This window comes from Octodon degus, unplaced genomic scaffold (genome assembly GCF_000260255.1).
Source record: "Octodon degus isolate 3935 unplaced genomic scaffold, OctDeg1.0 scaffold00479, whole genome shotgun sequence".
Classification (NCBI taxonomy): Eukaryota; Metazoa; Chordata; class Mammalia; order Rodentia; family Octodontidae; genus Octodon; species Octodon degus.
Window position 1 is genome coordinate 224,000 of NW_004525055.1, and position 20,900 is coordinate 244,899.

The 20,900-nt window shown below is 35.1% G+C and overlaps 1 protein-coding gene across 1 annotated transcript in view; it reads left to right on the forward strand.

Annotated features, from left to right (window-relative positions):
• Nucleotides 1-1,876: 1,876 nt before the first annotated feature.
• The window catches only part of LOC101571068 (cytochrome P450 3A5-like), a 34,753-nt gene continuing 15,729 nt past the window's right edge, over nt 1,877-20,900 (forward strand). Inside the window, exons 1-8 of the mRNA XM_012513351.2 lie at nt 1,877-2,025; nt 4,125-4,218; nt 6,276-6,328; nt 7,550-7,649; nt 8,299-8,412; nt 8,665-8,753; nt 10,221-10,369; nt 19,335-19,462. Of these exons, the coding sequence (XP_012368805.1) occupies nt 1,955-2,025; nt 4,125-4,218; nt 6,276-6,328; nt 7,550-7,649; nt 8,299-8,412; nt 8,665-8,753; nt 10,221-10,369; nt 19,335-19,462 (798 nt within the window). The 5' untranslated portion in view covers nt 1,877-1,954. The remainder of the gene's footprint in view (nt 2,026-4,124; nt 4,219-6,275; nt 6,329-7,549; nt 7,650-8,298; nt 8,413-8,664; nt 8,754-10,220; nt 10,370-19,334; nt 19,463-20,900) is intronic.

The following is a 20,900-nucleotide window of genomic DNA, read 5'->3' on the forward strand; positions in this document are numbered from 1 at the left end:
ATATAATAAGAAATGTAGCTTAGGTATCTGATGAGGTCAGTCAAGTCCATTCAGGATTTATCCTGGAGCCCTGTGTCACAGTTTGTAGATCCTATGTCATTGTCAGCCATGTGAATGAGTCATGGCCATTGCTTGACCAATTTGGTCTCTTTGAAAGCCTGAGAGCATGCTTTCTCTCCATGTGACTGTTGTTAGGCACACTCTACATCATCAAGCACTTTCCTCTGTGGCCCCATAATCTCCTTGATCGGAAACTTTGAGACACAGCTGAGTTACATGTTGTTACAGTATAGGTTCTCCTATGTCCTGACTCTTCACTGAAGTTGAAAAGCTAGGACAAAAATGTTGGATGTCCTTGCAGTCTTTCTTTTTCTGTAATTTTGTGTCTGAAAATTAGGTTGTTAATCCTCCAGAAGAGAAGCTTATTATTGTTAGCCTACAACATAGGCAGTTGAGCTTAACTTCACTATCTTTCTGAATATCAAACATCATAGACATAATATGGAACAGGTATTTTACATCGAGTATTGATGTGTTTAACTTTAAGTCCATACAGAATAGAAGAAAAAAATTCATAAATAGGAATAAACAATTACATATTTTACACAGAAATTTACAGATCTAACCATATAGAGCATTGTAACAGGACAGTCAATTTTTTTTGTCTCTTGTTTTTGTTTATTACCCATTTTTAGCAAACATTTACTTAAGACACAGTCTGGCATATTGGTATGTCATGACAAGCAGTACATATTTAGAAGTCCAAAATAACAGACATTCCAAGTATGACCCTACTATTACACATTGCTCTTTACAGTGCAGTTGCTTAGTTTACACATATCAGCATATACAGTTAGGGTGAGAATCCTACCATTTAACTGCTAGTTAAAACCTGCTGAAGGTTCTTAGGATCATTGCCTTACTCATCTTGTATGTATAAATGTATGGCTTTGCCCCTGTCGTGTGTCCTAGCTTTTCTCTTTGTCCTGTCTTTATTGTCTAATTCTCAAGTTCTCATTTTCCTTTTAATTGCGTTATAGTTTTCTATTTTTATTTCTTCTTTTCAGCTCTTATACTAGGGAGACTATATGATATTTACACATGTGGGTCTGGTTTATTTCACTTATGAGTATATCTTCAAGTGGCATCCACTTAAATATAAAGGCTTCAAGTTTATCATTCTTTATACCTGAGTAATAGTCCATTGTATAAAAATACCACATATTTTACATCCATTTCTCAGTTGAAGGACGTCTTGGTTGTTTCCAAGATTTGGCTATCACAACTTGTGCTACTATAAACATGACATTTTCAGTTCATCCCAGAAAATTCCCAGGAGGAGGATAGCTGGTTTGAATGGGATTTTTCAGTCCCTGTTTTTTAAGGAGTCTCCACACTTTTTTCCATAATGGTTGCAAGAGTCTACATTTCCACCAGCAGTGGAGAAAGGTTCCTTTTTCTCCACAACCTCTCCAACATTTGTTGTTGGTTGATTTCTTTATGATAGCTATTCTTTGTGGGGTGAGATGGTATCTCAGTGAGAACAAGCTTTTTTTAAGGACTAAAGGTAAATATTTCACAATGAGGATAGCAAGAGAGATAAGGGCATATTGGAAAATATTTAATTCCCTCAGGTTCATTAGAAGTTCCGATGAGAATGAATACTCTGAACCTTGGATGATCGATGGTGTTTTATATTGATTTTCCATATACTACAAGGAAAAAAGATAAAGACTGGATGTACTTGTTTGACTATCCATTGCCAAACTGGAATGGGACCTTGACTCCTCCAAATGAGGCATTCCACAAGGGGCCCTCCTACTGGCTGGAGGTCTCATCCCACCTCCTTTCCCAGACCATATATTTTCCTGTTTTCTTCACTGATTTAGAGTGAGTGGTGGAGGTCTTCAATTACCTGTCTGAAAATTCAAGGGGAGTTTTTAATAAATTATCAATGGACTGGATCTGGAACTTTTCCAAGGAAACCTGGTTTTTCCTGGCTCTCAGTCTCCTGCTTCTGTATCTGTGAGTAATTATCCATGCTCTTGTTCTCTGATCTCTTATTACCCTGATGTTGATGTTTTCAGTGACTTCCTCCCATTTCCCTATTTCAGTGTCTACAAGAAGATGGACAAGATTGTTCTAAGGGCTATACAATTGATTTCAATTTGAACCTAAAATAATGCATCTGATCCTTACAGAACACTGATACTATGTGAAGGGTGAACTGGCTTAATTTGAAAGCTCAAGAAATTCTAGGACACACAGTTTGATGTGCACATGACCCAGAATCTGCCTTGATTTTTAAGCTTTTTGTGAGAAATGGGTGGAAGTCTTGTGTCCTGTAGCTGGGTGTTTCCTTTACCCCTCCATCCCTAATCCACATAAGACTTCCTGATACAGCCCAGATTTTGTAGGAAATTCTGGCCCCATTTTACACTCATATAGAGCTCACTTCAGCATCATGTATACTTTTTCCAGCATCTGTGACCCTCCCATGGAATTAGCCTTCTTGATACAACTCAATGGCTCCATACAGCAGTCCTCAGAAGAATCTATCTTATATGCTGTGTTTTCAAAATGGAGCACTAAATCTCTACACAAGTGTTAGAGAAGGATTTTAATAGCCATTTCAGCAATGTTGATGTATCTCTTGGGTAACCTTCACACAACTGTCCTTTCATGAAAGATTTTGCTTTATTCTACCACAATTGTAGAATTTATTGTGTGTAAAGTATATTTCATAATTACACTACCTTCATACCATGCCCCTAGAGGAGAGGAAATATGTATATCTTTAAATAACCTAATTATATAACAATTACTTATTGTATGTTGCATAATGCAAATAGCACTGTGAATAGGAAATTTCATGGAATTTAAAAGGTCACCTCTCCTGTACTTGAAAAATCTAGGGCAAATTGAAGATTTTATACATAGAATGCTTCTAGCCACTCATTTTTCTTCTGTTCTTCTGGGGATAATTTCTAAGGCTAGCAGCTCTAAGGCAATATAGCTGATGCCTTGTGTCCTGTACAGCCAGGTGTTTCTTTTTTCAATATCTCTTCTTTCTACTGTCTGACATCTGTTACATACACTTGAAAGAAATTCTTTGCAAGACTCAGAAGTTTTATCTGTGAATTCCTTGACATGGAAGAGCAGAATATGTAGTCCAAGAATTCAGCTGTTCATTGGACTTTGCATAGAGACATTTGATAAAATCCATCAGTAAGCTAATGAGTTTTGGATCAAGCTTTATAAAAAGTGAGCCTTCATGTCTCTGTCCTCATGAGTTGCATCATCTGGTGACAGAGATTCAATGAAGAGAGAAACAGCCTCTAGTTTGAGTCATTAGTGTTTCATTCTTCTCTGTCATGTCTTTCAGGTAACATAGAATTTCTTATAGTTAAAATCCATAAGACTTCTGCTAACAAAGACTTGGATGTCTTTCAGTTGTTTACTTTTTTTTGAGGCCAGTGGTGGCTGGAAGTCACCTGTCACTCTGGATAAAGAATAGCATTATGACTGCCACCGAGTTCTCTGAAACCTGGCTAAGAAGGCCAGATATTAAAGTAAAAGCTTGGTCTGTGGGTATAGAAACACATAAAATCATCTAAACCATCTGTAAACACAACTATATTACACCATCTCCTTCACCTTGTATCTCAAATTACAGAGATTTACATGAAAATTTAGTATTAAAACAGAAAATAATTCACTCTTTTCCCCCAGCGTGTGTATACATTCCTTCTTCGTGGAAATGTGATTTTCCTCCTCACTTAATATCAACAAAGGAAATATATTGTAAAACTTCTTGTGGAAGTGCTCAAATTCATGTTTGTAAAGTATTGACTGTAGGCTTGAATGCATAAATCCAGCTGATCTGGCTAGATTTTGTCAATTTTACAAGGGGTGTGTATGTGTGTGCGTGTGTGTGTGTGTGTGTGTGTAGGTTGCAAAGGAGATAATGAATGTACAATATATTCTTGCAAGTTTGATATTAGTTGTCACATACATGGTACCTTTATGTCTTGGCTGTTAAAGCTACTAAGTCTGTGACAAGTATACCCATATATATGTCAAGTCCCCAACCCAAGATGTGGATGTCTTTTTCCTTTTTTCAGCTACGGTACATACACACATGGATATTTTAAAAAACTGGGAATTTCTGGTCCCAAACCTCTGCCTTTTGTTGGGAATCTTTTGTCCTATAAGAAGGTGAGTTGCATTTGTGCAATTTCTTTTTCTATTCTTCTATTTGTAAACACTAGCTTATTTTGATCCATAACAGTGGTCTTTGGAAGAAAATTTTAAAGTTTCCCCTTCCATAGAAATTGTGTGAATTCCACTGGCAAACCCAGGTAGGTTTTCCCCAAAGCTCTGTGTTGAAATCTGTGGAGTCTGAGATTTTCCTTAGTAACAGAGCAAAAATCTCTTCCTGGTCAGCAAGGAGTGCTCAGGACCTGGAACTCAGGCAACGTGAACACTGAAGGACTTTTCCTTTTTCCCAGTGCATACTCCTTGAAAGCTCAGCTGTAATCTATGAGCACTTGGAGAAATGTACCCAAGGGTTGCCTTGCAGTAGCCCATGAATATCTGCACCACAGATTCAACTTTTTGTATTCATGCCAGCATTCATGGGTAGTATTTCATTTTCTTTCTAACGAATAGTTGTCCAGTTTTAACTTTTTACATGATCCAGCTGTTCAACATTGGAAAATTTGCAAGTATTTGATTTTTGTCAGAAATTTCTCAACTTCCTTAGGTTAATTCTTGATTTTAATGCTCCTTTTTCTACCTATACATAGATCATGGAATTGAGGTGTAGAATGATATCCTTTTACCTTATTTTTTTTTCTTCAGAAGCAGTACTGTATGTATGAGTCTGGACAGGGAATGGACATAACTGAGAATGGGTCTTTATACAGATCTACAGTGAACCTGGCCCCTGCCCTGGCACCAGGGAGATTTTTCCTTATCCATGTGCAAACCTACGTGCAAGCTGTGCTTTGCCAATATTTCCTTTTCCTAGATTATGGGTTCATACCTCAGGTCATATTTTCATAATAATATTTTATGAAAATTGTTTTGTCTAATTACTGACTCAGAATTTCCTACCTCATTTCCCTCTAAAAATGCAACCTTCGGCTTCATCAATCCTACATTATTTAACAGAGGCACCCCCATGTCAGCATTCCTGCCAACAACTTTTTCATTGTTAAATTCATGGGTGCCACTTACCAGCTGGAAGAATATTTCCTGAATATTTGAAGTGCAAACTTATTGACAGTATTTAATTTGCTATGGCTATGTGAAGAATTGCCATCTGTCCTTTCTGTGATAAGGTGGAGCACTGACTCATTTTCTCAATAGACAACATGATTCAGGCTTGTATAAATGTTCTAAATTAAAGCAGCCATTGCTAGAGTAGAAGAGATCAGTGCACTAGCTCTTGGGAGGCTGTAAACAGACGTATCACTACAAGTCCTATCTAGCAGTGAGACCCTGAACACCCTATAGACCCTTCCCTAAAATGCAAAGAAAAAAGAGAGAGAGAGAGAAGAGATCAGTGCAATGCTTCCTAATTCTACCATAGAGAAAGTTAATGAGACCCAGAAAAAGGATGGAGAATAGGGAGGAAAAAAAGACTGCACATCCAAGAGAAACTGAATCCCTGTGCCTCTGTGGCCATGGAAGGGATGACTCAGAGCTACATAATTGTATTTGTTTTTAATCTTTGGGTTTTCTGAGACAGGCTCTCACTATGTAGTGAGATGGTCTCAAACTCACACAGTCCTCCTACCTTAGCCTCCTGAATACTGGAATCACAGACCTATGTTACCCATCCTGAAAGCTCCAAAATTTCAAAAACAACACATGCACAAGTACAACCTCCTCAGGTAATTTCTTAAATTTAGTACAGAAGAATAATTCCTTTGAAATGTACTATACTTAAGAAAAATCTATAGTGACTCTAAATTCTCCATATCATATATCACCTCTATTTCACCATCCATTTTATTTTATTTTTTTTTTATTTTTAGTGGAACCAGGAATTGAACTCAGGCCTTTAAACTTGCCAGGCAATCACTTATTCTACTGAGCCATCTCCCCGGCCCCTCACCATCCATTTAGATGTCTCTAAATGCCCCTTTCCTTACCTACCCTTGAGAGATAGTCTGAATTAGTTAGTGTCCATGCAGTCATTCCACAGTTAGACATGCAGCGTGTTCATTCTGTACAGCAATCAAATCATAGTATCATTTTCTTCCCAGGGTTCATGGATGTTTGATATAGAGTGTCATAAAAAGTATGGAAAAATGTGGGGGTGAGTATTCAGGAAATTTCCGGTGGGTAAACTTATGAGGGGGTATCCCTGGCAATGAGGACAAAATCTGCTGTAAGCTGTTTGGATACAACTGTGTATTGGAAGGATCTTGGAATCTTATCCTGCCAAGGATCACAAAGATCACCAAGTCTTAAGGTCCACCGTCTAAATAGGTTGAGAACACTTTGAGCTAATATTTTTATGGGGCTCTAGGTGAATATACAGGTATTTTCTTCTCTACCTCATTCTTCTGGCTGTGAGTTCAAGATGTAGGACTTGGCTTAATCGCTGTGTTTCCCTGTGGGATGGTGTCCTTAGTGATTTTGGAGTGAGGTGTGATTTCTTTGCAACCACTCTTTCCTTTCAGAGATTCTGGAGATTTAGAGAAGTGCAATCATGGACCTTGTTGTATAAGAACATGGGACAAAGCTTTGAGTCTTCTTAACTCTTCTTTGCTTATTGGTCCTCAGAATTCTCAGAACTTGTAACTATACTGCTAACCAGTTTTGAAACAGTCTCATTGCTATTTGTTTCTCAATAAAATTCATTTTTAAAAAAAGAATCCCTAGAACTTGCCATAGGGTTCTGTTGATGTCACACAGCCTATCATTCCCTTGTGACATGATGGCAATACATTACAATGTTGGGTATTCACTGACACAACTCCACGTGCCTATGTGACCTTTCATACATATAGGCACTCTAAAATTTGAAATTTTCATTTAATTTTTTATTTTAAAGAGAGAAAAACACTATGAAAATTATACAGAATTGTGAAGACATAATATCACTTGGAATACCAAACTAATTTAATTTAAATTGAAGTTTTTCTCATTTTTGGAGAGTGAAATCAGAGCATTTCAAATACTATGCCATCACTGAATTCCACCCAGTACCTTTTCACTTAAATATTTTAAACATAAGAAAAGTTTCATATTGATAATAACTGTGTATACTCCATCTGAACTTCACAATATTCCAAAAGTCATTTCTAATTATGATATTTTAAAACCTAATGTCTATTCCTTACCTGAGCTACACTGTTCTTTGTTCTGTGAGGAGTTCAGGGGGCCAGTATTTACAAATTATTATTGGTGTGTATTGTTTTTCAAGGCATGTCCATCTTATTACATAAGGATCAAAGTCCAGAGATTCCTGGGGAGGGAGCAAGTTGAACAGTCTTGCATATTATGTCAATTCTGCTCTGCTTTCTCAATGCAGGTTATATGAAGGTAGAGAACCAGTTTTATTAATCATGGATCCAGATATGATCAAAACTGTATTTGTCAAAGAATTTTACTCTGTCTTCACCAACCGCCGGGTAGGCATTCATGTTGTCAACATGAAGACCTCTCTTAAGTTATAAAACAATGAACTGGGAGTTTCTTTATACTGGTTTTCCTATTGGTAACAGCTTGCATATTTGTAACACTTTCTTGTCAATATGATTAAAGGAGATTGACACATAGATGAAAACCATATAATGTATTGACATTTCCTCAGTTTAATTGTGCAATCACTTTAGGATTGCAAGTGTGTGTGTGCATGTGTGTGTTCATCTCTATGTGTATCTCTTTGCAAATTCATCACAGATGCATAGTTATGCAAACATGAGCACACTCAAACTACAGTTCTGTTCTTCTAGCATAAAGTTCCTTCTTCTAAGCTTTTACTCATACAAGGTTATCTTGTCTTTTCATGTTAATTGCAAAAACATGCATTTCCATATAAATGGAGATCAGAATACAAAGGTTGAAGCCATATCAAATGGCTGGGTGTCCCACACACACTCAGAGGAACCAAGGTATTTATTTATAAACATTTATTGAACATCTGGCTTCGGGCATCCCACTTGATAGACAAACACTAAATATTTCCTGAACAGGAGGTTAATGTTCAACAAATGTTCTACAACTGTGCAATATTTCTATACTTCTTTACAATGAAATGTCTTTGACTTTGGACCCTAGCGGATTCGTCCATCTGTCATGATGAGAAACTCAGTCTTTTCAGCTGAAGATGAACAATGGAAGAGAATACGGACATTGCTATCACCCACTTTCACCAGTGGAAAATTGAAGGAAGTAAGCACACAGAAGGTTTTTTAATTGAAAATTTAAAGAATGAGTTTGTAGAAAATTAGAAAGATCTTTGTCTCTTTTCATGGAGTAACCCTCTATATATGAGCTAATAAGAATGACTTTTTTTCTTTATGACTTTGGAGACATTATGCAATTTGTTATAAAATCCTACACTTAAGTTCATGACTCTGAATGTCTTGTATGTTAGAATTTGAACAGGTGAATTTGACTGAAGATAATGTTTATTTTGCTTAGATGTTCCCCATTATTGAACGGTATGCAGGTGTATTGTTGAAAAACCTGCAGCAAGAAGCAAAGAAAGGTGCACCAGTATCCATGAAAGAGTAAGTTGCAGGACACCTTCTGGGCTTCAGAGCACCTGGAGTAGAAAGTTTTTACTTCATTGTGAAGAGGAACCATGTTTATTTGAGCTGCTTATTTGTCACCTTATATATTCTAGACAGCATAATGCATAGTTTAGGAAGGAGAAATGCAATGTTGACAAAGGTGTGAGTGTAAAGGATGGGAACAGTAAGAGAAGAAAGTACTTGGTACAGAGAGAAAGGCAATGAATGGGATAGGAAAGATACACTGTGACACCATGAACAAGTTAAGCCTTGTTATAATTTGTGTCTGACTGTCCCCTAAAAGCCTCATGCAGTCATGCAGAGTCTTATAGAGTTTGTGATTAATTCTTGATCTAGTTATGGGATTGTGGGTATGAGTGCTACTCTTGCCCTGCTGTAGATGATCTGCATTAAATGTAAGGAGGGGTTAAGAAGTTAGCTAGCTGCTTCTGCCACTGCCCTCCATTTGCACTTTGCTGTTTTCTCACCACCATGAACACCTGCCCTCTGCCAAGTTACCTTGGGGTCAACCGAGTATGGACTAAAACCTCCATTAACTGTGAGCTAAATAAAACTTCCCTTCCTTAATTTTAGGGGCTGTGTATTTTGCCCCAGGAATGAGAGCATAGCAACTGAGACAAATCTCTTCATGATTTTTCTAAAGATATTTGAAAAACACTAAATAGTATCCTTTCTCAGTACTTCTTCTTGTAGGGCAAGAATAGCATTTATTGTGTAAATATGGGTCTTACTGACCTATGAAGGAAGAGCAGTGAAAACTGCAACTTCCTAGCAGGCTTAACTCTTGGTATCTCCCAAAGCAATGTTGGACTTACTTATTATCTTTTAACCAAGATTATTATTGAGTTTCATATACTACCAGAACAATTCTTCTCTTTGGGAAATGTCACATCCCTGAATTTGGAGAAGTGCAGTACTTTCAAGAACATGAAAGAAACTTTGGAGGGTGACACCATTACTGGAAACTCAGAAGCTTGTGCTACTGTTGTGTGATGTGCTGATGAGGAATGCACTTGTGGCAGTTTTTACATCAAGGAGAAATCTGGATCCATGTCCCCCTTTTTTATTCACTTAGGAAGTGTTATTATTTTCCCCTTGTGCTGCTGATAGTGTTCACATGTCTGTTCTTCATGTTCTATACACATGTCCCATATTTTTATGAGTGATTTTTTGTCACTTTTACTGCACTACATGCATGCAGGTGTAGGTCTAACGCACCTTAGTGTTCTCAACACCCCAGAAAAAGGGCACACTACTTCCCATTAATAACTGTATGGAGTGTAGAGGTGGCATAGAGTAATCAGATGACACAGCAGGTATTTTGATAGAGTGTAGTTCTCTGATTTTCTTGGCAGGTGTGGATTCATTCCCACAGCCATCTGTTTATGAGGCTGATGTAGTGAAAAACTGCAAGTATTTATTTCTATTTGTTTATCTATACAGGATCTTGGGGGCCTATAGCATGGATGTTATCACTGGCACATCATTTGGAGTAAACATCGACTCCCTCAACAACCCGCAAGATCCTTTCGTACAGAAAGCGAAGACGCTCATAAATTTTGATTTTTTCAATCCATTGATTTTCTTAGGGTGTAAGTATATTCTTTATGTATTTTTCCTTTTCTAAAAAGAACAGATTTATTTAGGAATACTTGACATGACACATAAGTAACCCACTTACAATACACGTTATTGTATTGGCATCATTGCTGACCAAAGAAAAGTATTATTATCAACTCAGAAACTTTGTTGCTGCTTGTTATTTGTTTCTAATCCCCTTGGGAAAAGCAAGAACTCCTTTGTTTCATTTCTGTAGACATATTTTCTACACACTTCAAATAAATATCATAAAATATAGTCTTTTGAAGTTGGATTCTTTCATTCTGTGACATATTTTCAATGACATATGATCTAATATTCATTTTTTAAGCAAATAGTATTCCATTTTATAGACATAACAGATTTTGCTTATTCATTCACCAGTTCATGGATACTACAGATGATTTCCCATTTTGTCTGGTGGATTATGCCATTATGTGGAATTTCTGGCAATATCCTCTTTGAACACCTGGATTCAATGTTTCTGGGTATTTGGTTAGGAATGGTATTGCTGAGTTATAAAACAATACTATGTGCTAAATAACTGATGAAATGTTTTGAATAATTTCTGTAGCACAGTTTTCTTCCAACCAGGACTCCATAAGCTCACATCCAACATTTGCGATCCCATGAAGTGATTGCAATCAAGGTAACGTGTCTGAAATGGTATAGCACTGGGGTTTTGATTTGCACTTCCCTGATTTGATGATACCACACAACATTGGTTATTATAATGTTTTCTTTGGATAAATGCCTATTAAATTCTTCACTAGGTGCATTATTTTTGCTTTTGGATTTCAGTTTCAAGATTTCACTATATCTTCTCATATTTTTGTTAGCAGATATATTACTTATTATTTTTGCCATCTTAAAGTTTATTTTAGTGTTAGTACATGTGTATAGCTCATAATGTTCACATTTCTTATGGGGAATTGGTACATATGCATAGTGTTTTTACATTTTAATAAACTTTTTTCTTAATATGATGGTTATGATATCTTTTAAACAGCAAGTTTTCTCATTTGCTCATGTCCTCTTTGAGTTCCTTTTTAAGAATACTGTACTTTTTTGTATACATCTTTCATTTTCTTTGTTAGGTACTCCCTGTTTATTTAATTTTTTACTGCTATTGTGAATGATACTTTTCCCCTAATGTCTTTTTAAGTGGTTTCTTTGTTGTCGCTATTAATTTTTGTGTTGATCTTTGTATTCTGCTATGTTATTTGGTTTGTTTATTAATTCTAAGAGTCTTATGGTGGAATTTTGGGGCATTCTTTGTATAGGATCATGTCTGCAGCTACCTTCTATATATATTTTCTTCAATGTCTATTGTCATGAAAGCATGTTGGATTTCTTAAAGGCACTTTTGCATCTATTAGGAAGATTACTTTATTTTTGTGTTTCCTTCTCTTTGTACTGTGTAATACACTTACAGACTTGAGTGTGTTGACCATTCATTCTTTCATCCCTGCAATGGATGCTACTTGGTTATATTTTTCGTGAATGATTGCTAGTTTGCCAATATTTTGGGGATTTTTGCAGTCATGTTCATTAAGGATGTTGGTCTTTAGATCTCTTTTCCAGATGTATATTCTCATGCATTTCATATTAAGGTCATTTCAGCCTGCAGGAATGCTTTTTGAAACATCAATTCTTTCAATGTATTAGCTTATGTTTGGATTGTGGATGTTGTTCTTTATCCAGGACCTTGAAATGCTTCATTAATGTTCTTATTTGGGCTTAGATAGTTTTTATGATGTGGTAATTCACAGCTCTAAATTTCTTTCTTACGACTGCTTTCACTGTGTCCTATGAGTATTGATATAGTGTACTGGAATTATAACATACTTGTAAAATGTTTGCCATGTACTACTTGACTTCATCTTTAATTCATTGTTCATTGAAAAGTGTATCATTTCACTTCTATGTATAGTCATGATTTATGTGTTCTCTTTACTCACTGATTTCTTTTGTCACTGTGATATCATCTGGTGATATGCATGTTATATTTTAAAATCTTCCTCAATCACTTAAGCTTGGTTTATTAACTAGTATGTAGACTACTTGGTAGAAAGCTTTACATGGCGCTCAAAGACTACGCATTCTGTTGTTGTTGAGTAGAACACTATGTAGCTATATACAGAGCAGAATGTTTTTGAAAAACTCGGATGATTATTTCTATTCTAATTATTTAATTAATTTTATTGAAAAGCAAAAACCAGTGAAGCAGTTTCAAAATGGATTACTAGGACAATTTCGATAAATAATACATGGCATATTGTTGTCTTTGTAGTGGTTATTCATAGTAAAAGATGCAAACATGATATCCTGTCCAAACACTATTACTACAAATCTTTGTTCTCATTGAATTAGGACAAAGTAGTTGTATATCGATTCTAACTATTTGTATATGCAGATATAAAGTGGTCCTTCATTTATATACCTTTATTGTTTAGTTTTTCAGAAATGGGTATTCCATTGTCATTTAAATATTGTAGTTGAATAATTCAGCAAAATAATTCAATATACTCCAGTAGTCCATAATAGTAGTGGGTTTTCTGTAAGAGTAGCAACATCAGAAGTTGTTGACTTGAGCCTTTTACAGCTCAACATTATTAAAATGTCTTTATTTTTTAAAAAATATATATTTAATTGTTTATTTAACTGTTATAGGGTCTCACTATATAGCTCGATTACATAGTGATCTTCCTAAGACAGCACATATTAATTCAAATTAAGTTACAGTTGTAAATGTAAAACACAAATATTTCAAATGGACATAATATAGTTGAAAATAATAAATTTATTCTTAAACATTAGTGACTTAAGCAGTAGGTTCATATTGAAAATAATCCAAGTGTAAAGTGTTTATAGAAAGAATGTTATAATCAAAAAATGGAAATTATTCATGATGCATTTATAGAAATTTTTATATTTAGTCATTTAAATTACTACCAATATAGAAATATTTTTATTTTTTTAACGTTATTCCTAGAGAAATCTGCATATGTAGTGCCTGACTCTCATGAAATATCACTAAATAGCTGTGAGATAAACATACGCAAACTGCAAAAAAAAAAAAAGTATTTGAATTTACCTTACTGCTAGCTTCCTTTGTGAGCACCAACAGATGAATTCCAACTTATTTCATTTTCCTTGGTGTTATTGTAAAACTATTGTTTCTAAAATTTCCCTACCTGTATGTTTCTTATCTATGTGGAGAAATGCTATTCACTTTTGGGTATTGACTTTCTACCCTGCTATGGTACTGAATTTGTGTATTAATTCTGCTAGCTTCCTCGTGGAGTTTTGGGTCTTCCAAATAAAGTATTATGTCATTTGAAAATAATGATAATTTCATTTCTTCTTTACCTATTCTTACTCTTTTTATTGATCTCTGTTGCATAATGGTTCTAGCCAATGGTTCCAGAACCATACTCAGTAGGAGTAGTGATAGAGGACATCCTTGCTTTACCAGCTCTAAGAGTAAAGATTTTAGATTTCCCCATTTAGAATTATGTTAGCCATTGGGGTTTACTCTTTTCTTTTCTTTTTTTCCATAATTTTATTGAGAAATAAACAGAAATGAGACAGTTTCAAACCAAATTGGTAGAACAGATGCAATAATTAACACATTTCATACATTCTTCTTAGTGGTTAATTGCTGTACAAGATGTGGACATGATGTCCTATTTATAAACACTACTGGAACAAATCCCTCTATTCATTAAGAGAATGTAACTATATGTCTATCCTAACCATTTTGAATACAGAGATACAAAATGGACATTCATCTGTATCCCTTTTTTGTTAAGTTATATAATTTGAATATTATAGGTGTTAACTCAGCAAAATATTCTAAAAGAGTTCAGTAGTCCATAATAGTACTGGGTCTTCCGCTTCATTGGCAGTGTCAGAAATTGTGGACCTGGGTCCCCTACAGTTCACCACTACACCAAGGCTTTACTTCTTATACTTCCTTTTTATACTATTCTGTTGGATGGTTAAGACCAAGGTAAAGCAGGACCTAGGCAACAAGAGTTGTAGCTTTTGGGTCTGACAAGGTCAGTGAAATGCCCTCAAGATGTATCCTGATATCCACTACCTCAGATTGTAGAACATTTGTCAGTGTCAGCCATGTGGAAGAGTCACAGCAATTGCTTGGTCAATGTGCTCTCTATGAAAGCCTGAGAAAAGATTTTCTCTACAAGAGACTCTACTTGTGCATATTGTACATCATCGATCACTTTCCTCTTTGGGGCCATAATCTCCTTGATCAGAAAATTTGGGACACTACCGAGTTACATGATGTTACAGTACAAGTTCTCATATGTCCTGAGTTTTAATTGACCTTGGAAGGCTGTGGCCAAAATGTTGGCTTTCGCTGTGGCCCTCCCTTTTCTCTAATTTTGATCTGTAAACTTATGTTGTTAACCGTCCAGAACAGAAGTTTATGGTTATTGCCATACAACCTAGGTTAGTAAGCTCAACCTCACGATCTGTCTGAATATCAAACATCTTGGGCATAACAAGGAACACATATTTTTCATCAAGTATTGATATATTGAACTTTAAGTCCCTATAGAATACGATGAAAAAACATTTAAAAATTAGAATATAGTTTTAAAAATCGGCATCAAGAGCTGTATAATTCTTATGGAAATCAGTATGGAGACTCCTTAGAAAAGTTGGTCTGGAAATCCCCTTTAAACCAGCTATTCCTCTACTGGGATTTTTCCCCGAGGATCTGAAAACATCATATCATAGGGATATATGTGTGCCTGTGTTTATAGCAGCACAATTTGTGATAGCCAAATCTTGGAAACAACCAAGATGCCCATCACCTGAGGAATGGTTGAAAAAGATGTGGGTATTTTTACACAATGGAGTATTATTCAGCTATTAAGAATGATAAACTGCAAGCCTTTATATTGAAGTGAATGCCACTTAAACATATACTCATAAGTGAAATAAACTAGACACACATGTGTAAATAACGTAAAGTCTCCCTTGTATAAGAACTCAAAAGAAGAACTACAAATATAAAGATATAACATAAGTAAAAGGGAAGCAAAATCTCAAGGACTTAACTAATCAAGAGAGGGAAAGGAGAAGAGCTAAGAAACATGACAATGTCAAGCCATACAGTTATATGTAGAAGATGGGCAAGGCAATGATCCTGAGAATCTTGAGAAGATTTTTTAGTCTAGCAGTTAATTGGAAAGATTCTCACCCTGACTAACTATATATACTGGTACTTGTGAACTGAGCTACTGCACTGCAGATGGTAATTTGTAATAATAGTTTCATGCTTGGAGTGCCTATCATTCTGGTCTTCTGAATATGGGCTGCTTCTCATGACATGCCAGTTGCTGCTATGATGTCTCTCGGGTAAGAGTTTGTTCAAAAACAGGGGGTGGTGAATTAAAGCAATAGACAGGAAAAGGAATAGTGTGGGATTTTCCTGCTTCAAGGTTGTATATGGTTAGATTTCTGGACTTACGTGTAAACATAAGAAGTATATAATTCTTTATGCCTATTTTTAAAATATATTCTAATTTTGAAATGTTTTTTAGCATATTCTGTATGGACTTAAAGTTCAACATATCAATACTTGGTGAAAAATACCTGTTCCATATTATGCCTAAGATGTTTCATATGCAGACAGATAGTGAGGTTAAGCTTAACAGCCTAAGTTGTATGGTAATAACAATAAGCTTGTCTTCTGGATGGTTAACAACCTAAGTTTGCAGACCAAAATTAGAGAAAAAGGAGGGCTGCAAGGAAAGCCAACATTTTGGCCCTAGCCTTCTAAGTCAATTAAGACTCAGGACATATGAGAATGTGTACTGTAACATCATGTAACTCAGTAGTTTCCCAAATTTTGTGATCAAGGAGAATATGGGTCCAAAGAGTAAAGTGATTGATGGTGTAGAGTGTGCCTAAGGAGAGTCACATGAAGATACAACATTCTCTCAGGCTTTCACAGAGAGAACATTGGCCAAGAAATGGCCGTGACTCATCCACATGGCTGACACTGACAAACGTTCTATTATCTGAGATACAGGATCTCAGGATAAATCCTGAGGGGATTTCACTGACTTTATCAGACCCAAAAGCTAGAACTCTTCTTGCATAGGTCCTGCTTTACCTTGGTCTTAATCATCCAGCAGAAAAGTATAAAAACGAAATATAAGAAGTAAAGCCATGCACTTATGTTGAGGTGTAGGGACTCAGGTCAACAATTTCTGACATTGCCAGTCAAACGGAAGACCCAATACTGTTATGGGCTACTGGACTCGTCTAGAATATTTTGCTGAGTTTACACACCCATAATATTTAATAACGGAACTTAACAAAGAAAGGGTATACAGATGAATGTCCATTTTGTTTCTGTGTATTCAAAGTAGTTAGGATGGATATATAGTTACATTCTCTTAATGAATAGAGTGATTTGTTCTAACGGTGTTTGTAAATAGGACATCATGTCCGCATTTTGTACAGCAATTAACCACTAGGAAGAATGCATGCAATGTGTTAATTAATAAAACTGTCCTACCAATTTGATTTGAAACTGTCATTTTGCTATTTGTTTATCAATAAAATTATGGGAAAAATAGACAAAAAATAATAATAGATTTATAAAGTTCCATGTAATAATTTTTTTAGTTTTAAAACTATCAGAAGAAACTGTGGTCCTCATCATAAATATCAGCTAGTTATTTTAGCTTTCTTGTTATCTTATTCAGTCTAAGTAACATTTTCCCATTTTGATGATTTTTAAATAGCTTTTAATCTTATTGACATTTGTAAATCTTATTATTTATTTCAGTAGTTTAAAATTTAATCTCTTCTTTCTGCTTTCAAGTTCATGCTCTTTCTTTATTGTTCATCCGGGAGCATACAGCAACTTTCATGCCTTTTGAGTTATGCTCTTTGTTATTTCCTATATGGTACTTCTGGAGGTATTAAAATATTTCAAGTTTGTATAACTAGAAAATCTTACTTTTAGTTTTCAAAGATATGTTTGCTAAGTATAAAATTTATATAGGACAGATATTTTCTTTCAGTCCTGTAATTAGTCTAGTTTCTTACATATTTGGTCCTTTCTTTTCTTTCTAATGTGGAATAAGATGCAAAATAATATTTAATTTTGTTCTCCTATAGCTAACATTTTTGATGTATATGCTTTAATGATTTTTTCTTTACAATAAGTTTTGGATGATTTCATTTTTGTGTATCTTGGTATGATTTTATTTAAATTTCTTTTGCAAAAGGTTAATTTTTCTTGGAATTGTATTATAAGTTAAATTAAATTCAGAAAATTTAAATCTTTAATTATTTATTGACTACTCCTTTCTACTTTGAGAATCTAGTTATATGAATATAAGTTTCTTGGTTTGGACACAGTGAACTATTATGACTAATCTGTAAATTCTTTCTTCATTTTTATTTAGGACAATTTTTATTGTTATATTCATTTATGTTTGTAAATAATTTATTTTCAATTTGCAATCTATTAAAAAATTTAAATAAAAAAATTTAAATAAGAAAAAGAGTTTATGCTCTTGTCACTTTCATAGTGACACATGATGCTATTTTGAATATTGTTTGCCTGATGCAATTTTGAATTTATAACGTTTGTATATTCATTGGCAATTTGTAAAACAATGTAACTATGCACTTCCCTCTGAGAACTGTTTGTTCACAGTCTAGGAAGTGGGATCTGCGTATCTTCAATTTTACTTACTACAACAAAATTGATACTTGACCCTTGAAGTTTCTTTTCATTTTCATTTTCTTTTTCTTTTCTTTTTTTTTTTTTTTCCTGTATTTAGGAAAGGCTCTACAGGGTCTCACTACATAGATTGGACTCAGAGTGATTCTCCTGTTTTCAGCCTCCCAAGTGCTAGCATTACAGGCATGTACCACCACACCCAGTCTCAATTGCTGTCTCAGCATGCCCTGGGGAGGAGGGGGCTGGCAAGGCATGCCAGGGATCAAACCCCAGTCTGCCGCTGCACTCTGCCTAAGCAGGTGTTTAGTCAACTGAGCTATCAGGCTGCTCCTTACTTTTCTTTTACATGGATTGAATTCTTTATTTTTATAACTTCAGTTATTTATTAAACTATTTTATGATGCTATACTTATGAAAGTTTTCCTTTAGATCTTTTTTACTTAACACTTTTTTTCTATAATTGTATTGAGAAACAAATAGCACTGAAACAGTTTCAAACCAAATTGGTAGGACAGTTTCAACAATTAACACACTGCATACATTCTTCCTAGTGGTTAATTGCTGTACAAGATACAGACATGATATCCTATTTACAAACACCATTAGAATAAATCCCTCTATTCATTAAGAGAATGTAACTATATATCTATCCTAACTAATTTGAATACACAGATACAAAATGGACATTCATCTGTATCCCCTTTTTTTGTTAATGCTGTTTTGTTGAGCTGTAGGGGACTCAGGGCAAAAATTTCTGACATTGCCAGTCAAGCAGAAGACCCAATACTATTATGGCTACTGGACTCTTTTAGAATATTTTGCTGAGCTTACACATCTATAATATTCAAATAATGGAACCTAACAAAAAAAAGAGGATACAGAATTCTAATAATTTACAGGTAGTAAATTTGGAGAAGGTAAGAGATTCTAAGCATGGAAGAAAAAAACCTATCACAGTTCACAATAGGATAAAATTTCGGGAAATTTAATCAACCATCTTTGGTCTCTCTAAAGTTATAGAAAGGGACACTATTCTTAGCATGATAGTGACTCTGTGATATGGATTCCAGCTGAACAAGCGTCTTGGAGGATCTCAAGCAAAAGTAACAGAAGAAATGGCTTCTGGTGACAATAATGTCTTCTATTCTTTGGTTGACTCCAGAATAGTAAGTAAAGAAATCACACTTTAAATTTTCATTATTTTTTTCTTTGTCTTTCAGTTCTCTTTTCATTCTGTGTCCCAATATTTGAGATGTTAAATTTGTCTGTGTTTGCAAAAGAATCTAAACAATTTTTCATAAACTTTGTAAGAAGAGTAAGAAAAAATCGCCTAGACATGAACCAGAAGGTAAAAAGGGGTGGTGATAAAATAACCATGTTGACATTTGGTAATGTTTTAGGCTGTATGGTTAAGATCAGTGTACTTCCTTCTGTTTTTTTGAAGGTAAATGCAGGTGATTCATTTTTTGTGTGGATGGCTGTGAAGAATATGAAGTTCAGGAAGTTATGATGATAGGGAGTCAGAGAAATAGTTTAACACTGAAAAGAAAATATAAGAATTAGTATCCTCTGGCAAACATATTCTAAAGATAAACATGTGACCCTTTCTTTCAGTAAACTGTGGGAAGAAAATGTTAGTGCTTACCAATTATATATACTGGTGCTATAATCCCCGGATCTTATATTGGTTCTATTCTTAGCAATCTTTGTTCAACAACACATGCATTTTTACATCACCAGCATATGGTCTTGTTCACTCAAAAAGCCTATCATAGTTCATAATAGGATAAAATTTCAGGAAATATTGGCAGAGAATTATTTCAAATCCACACCACTTGTTAAACACATTGTCCAATGGAAATAGTTACCATTGCAGCTTGCCACATGTTAAATTTGCATCTTTCCTGTCCTGCAGTAGTCAGGATACTTCCCTAGGTTTGGGGATACAGGGAAGAAATTCAGCTTAGTCTTTATGTGGCTTGTGAGTCTGAGGATCAGAAAGCAGGACTGCATATATATCACGTGCCACTGAGAATTGTACTGCATTCCAAAATCGTACTTCAAGATGGTTTTCTCTGCCTCGGGGATGGCTTTATGGCAGTGAATTAATCAAAAGGACCACTGGTGAAGAATTACAGCAGGAGTATTCGAAGTCTTGAAATGTGGGATTGCATACTCAGCAAGTAGATCTGTTAGGAGGAGCAGGGAACTTCCCAACCAAGAAGCTGTGTGAAGAAAGAAAGAGAAACTCAAGACTGGGGAGAGAGAATACAAACACCACTGGACACAATAGCTGGTTTTTACACAGAGGAAAATCAGGGTCTCCAAGATTTAGAGTTTAATGGTAACCTTAAACCAAACTTCAGGACTTGAAAGATCCCTAAGAAATTAAAGCAGGTTTACCTTGGTCTTAACCATCCAGTAGAAAAGTATGAAGTCGAAATATAAAAAATAAAGCCATGCTGTTAAGTTGAGCTGTGGGGGACTCAGGTCAATAATTTCTGACATTGCCAGTTAAATATAAGACCCAATGCTATTATAGGCTACTGGACTCTTTTAGAATATTTTGCTGAGTTTACACACCTATAATATTCAATAATGTAACTTAGAAAAAATGGGGTATACCGATGAATGTCCATTTTGTATCTGTGTATTCAAAGAGGTTGGGATAGATATATAGTTGCATTCTCTTAATGAATAGAATGATTTGTTCTAATGGTGTTTGTGAATAGGATCACAAGTCCGCATCTTGTACAGCAATTAACCACTAAGAAGAATATATGCAG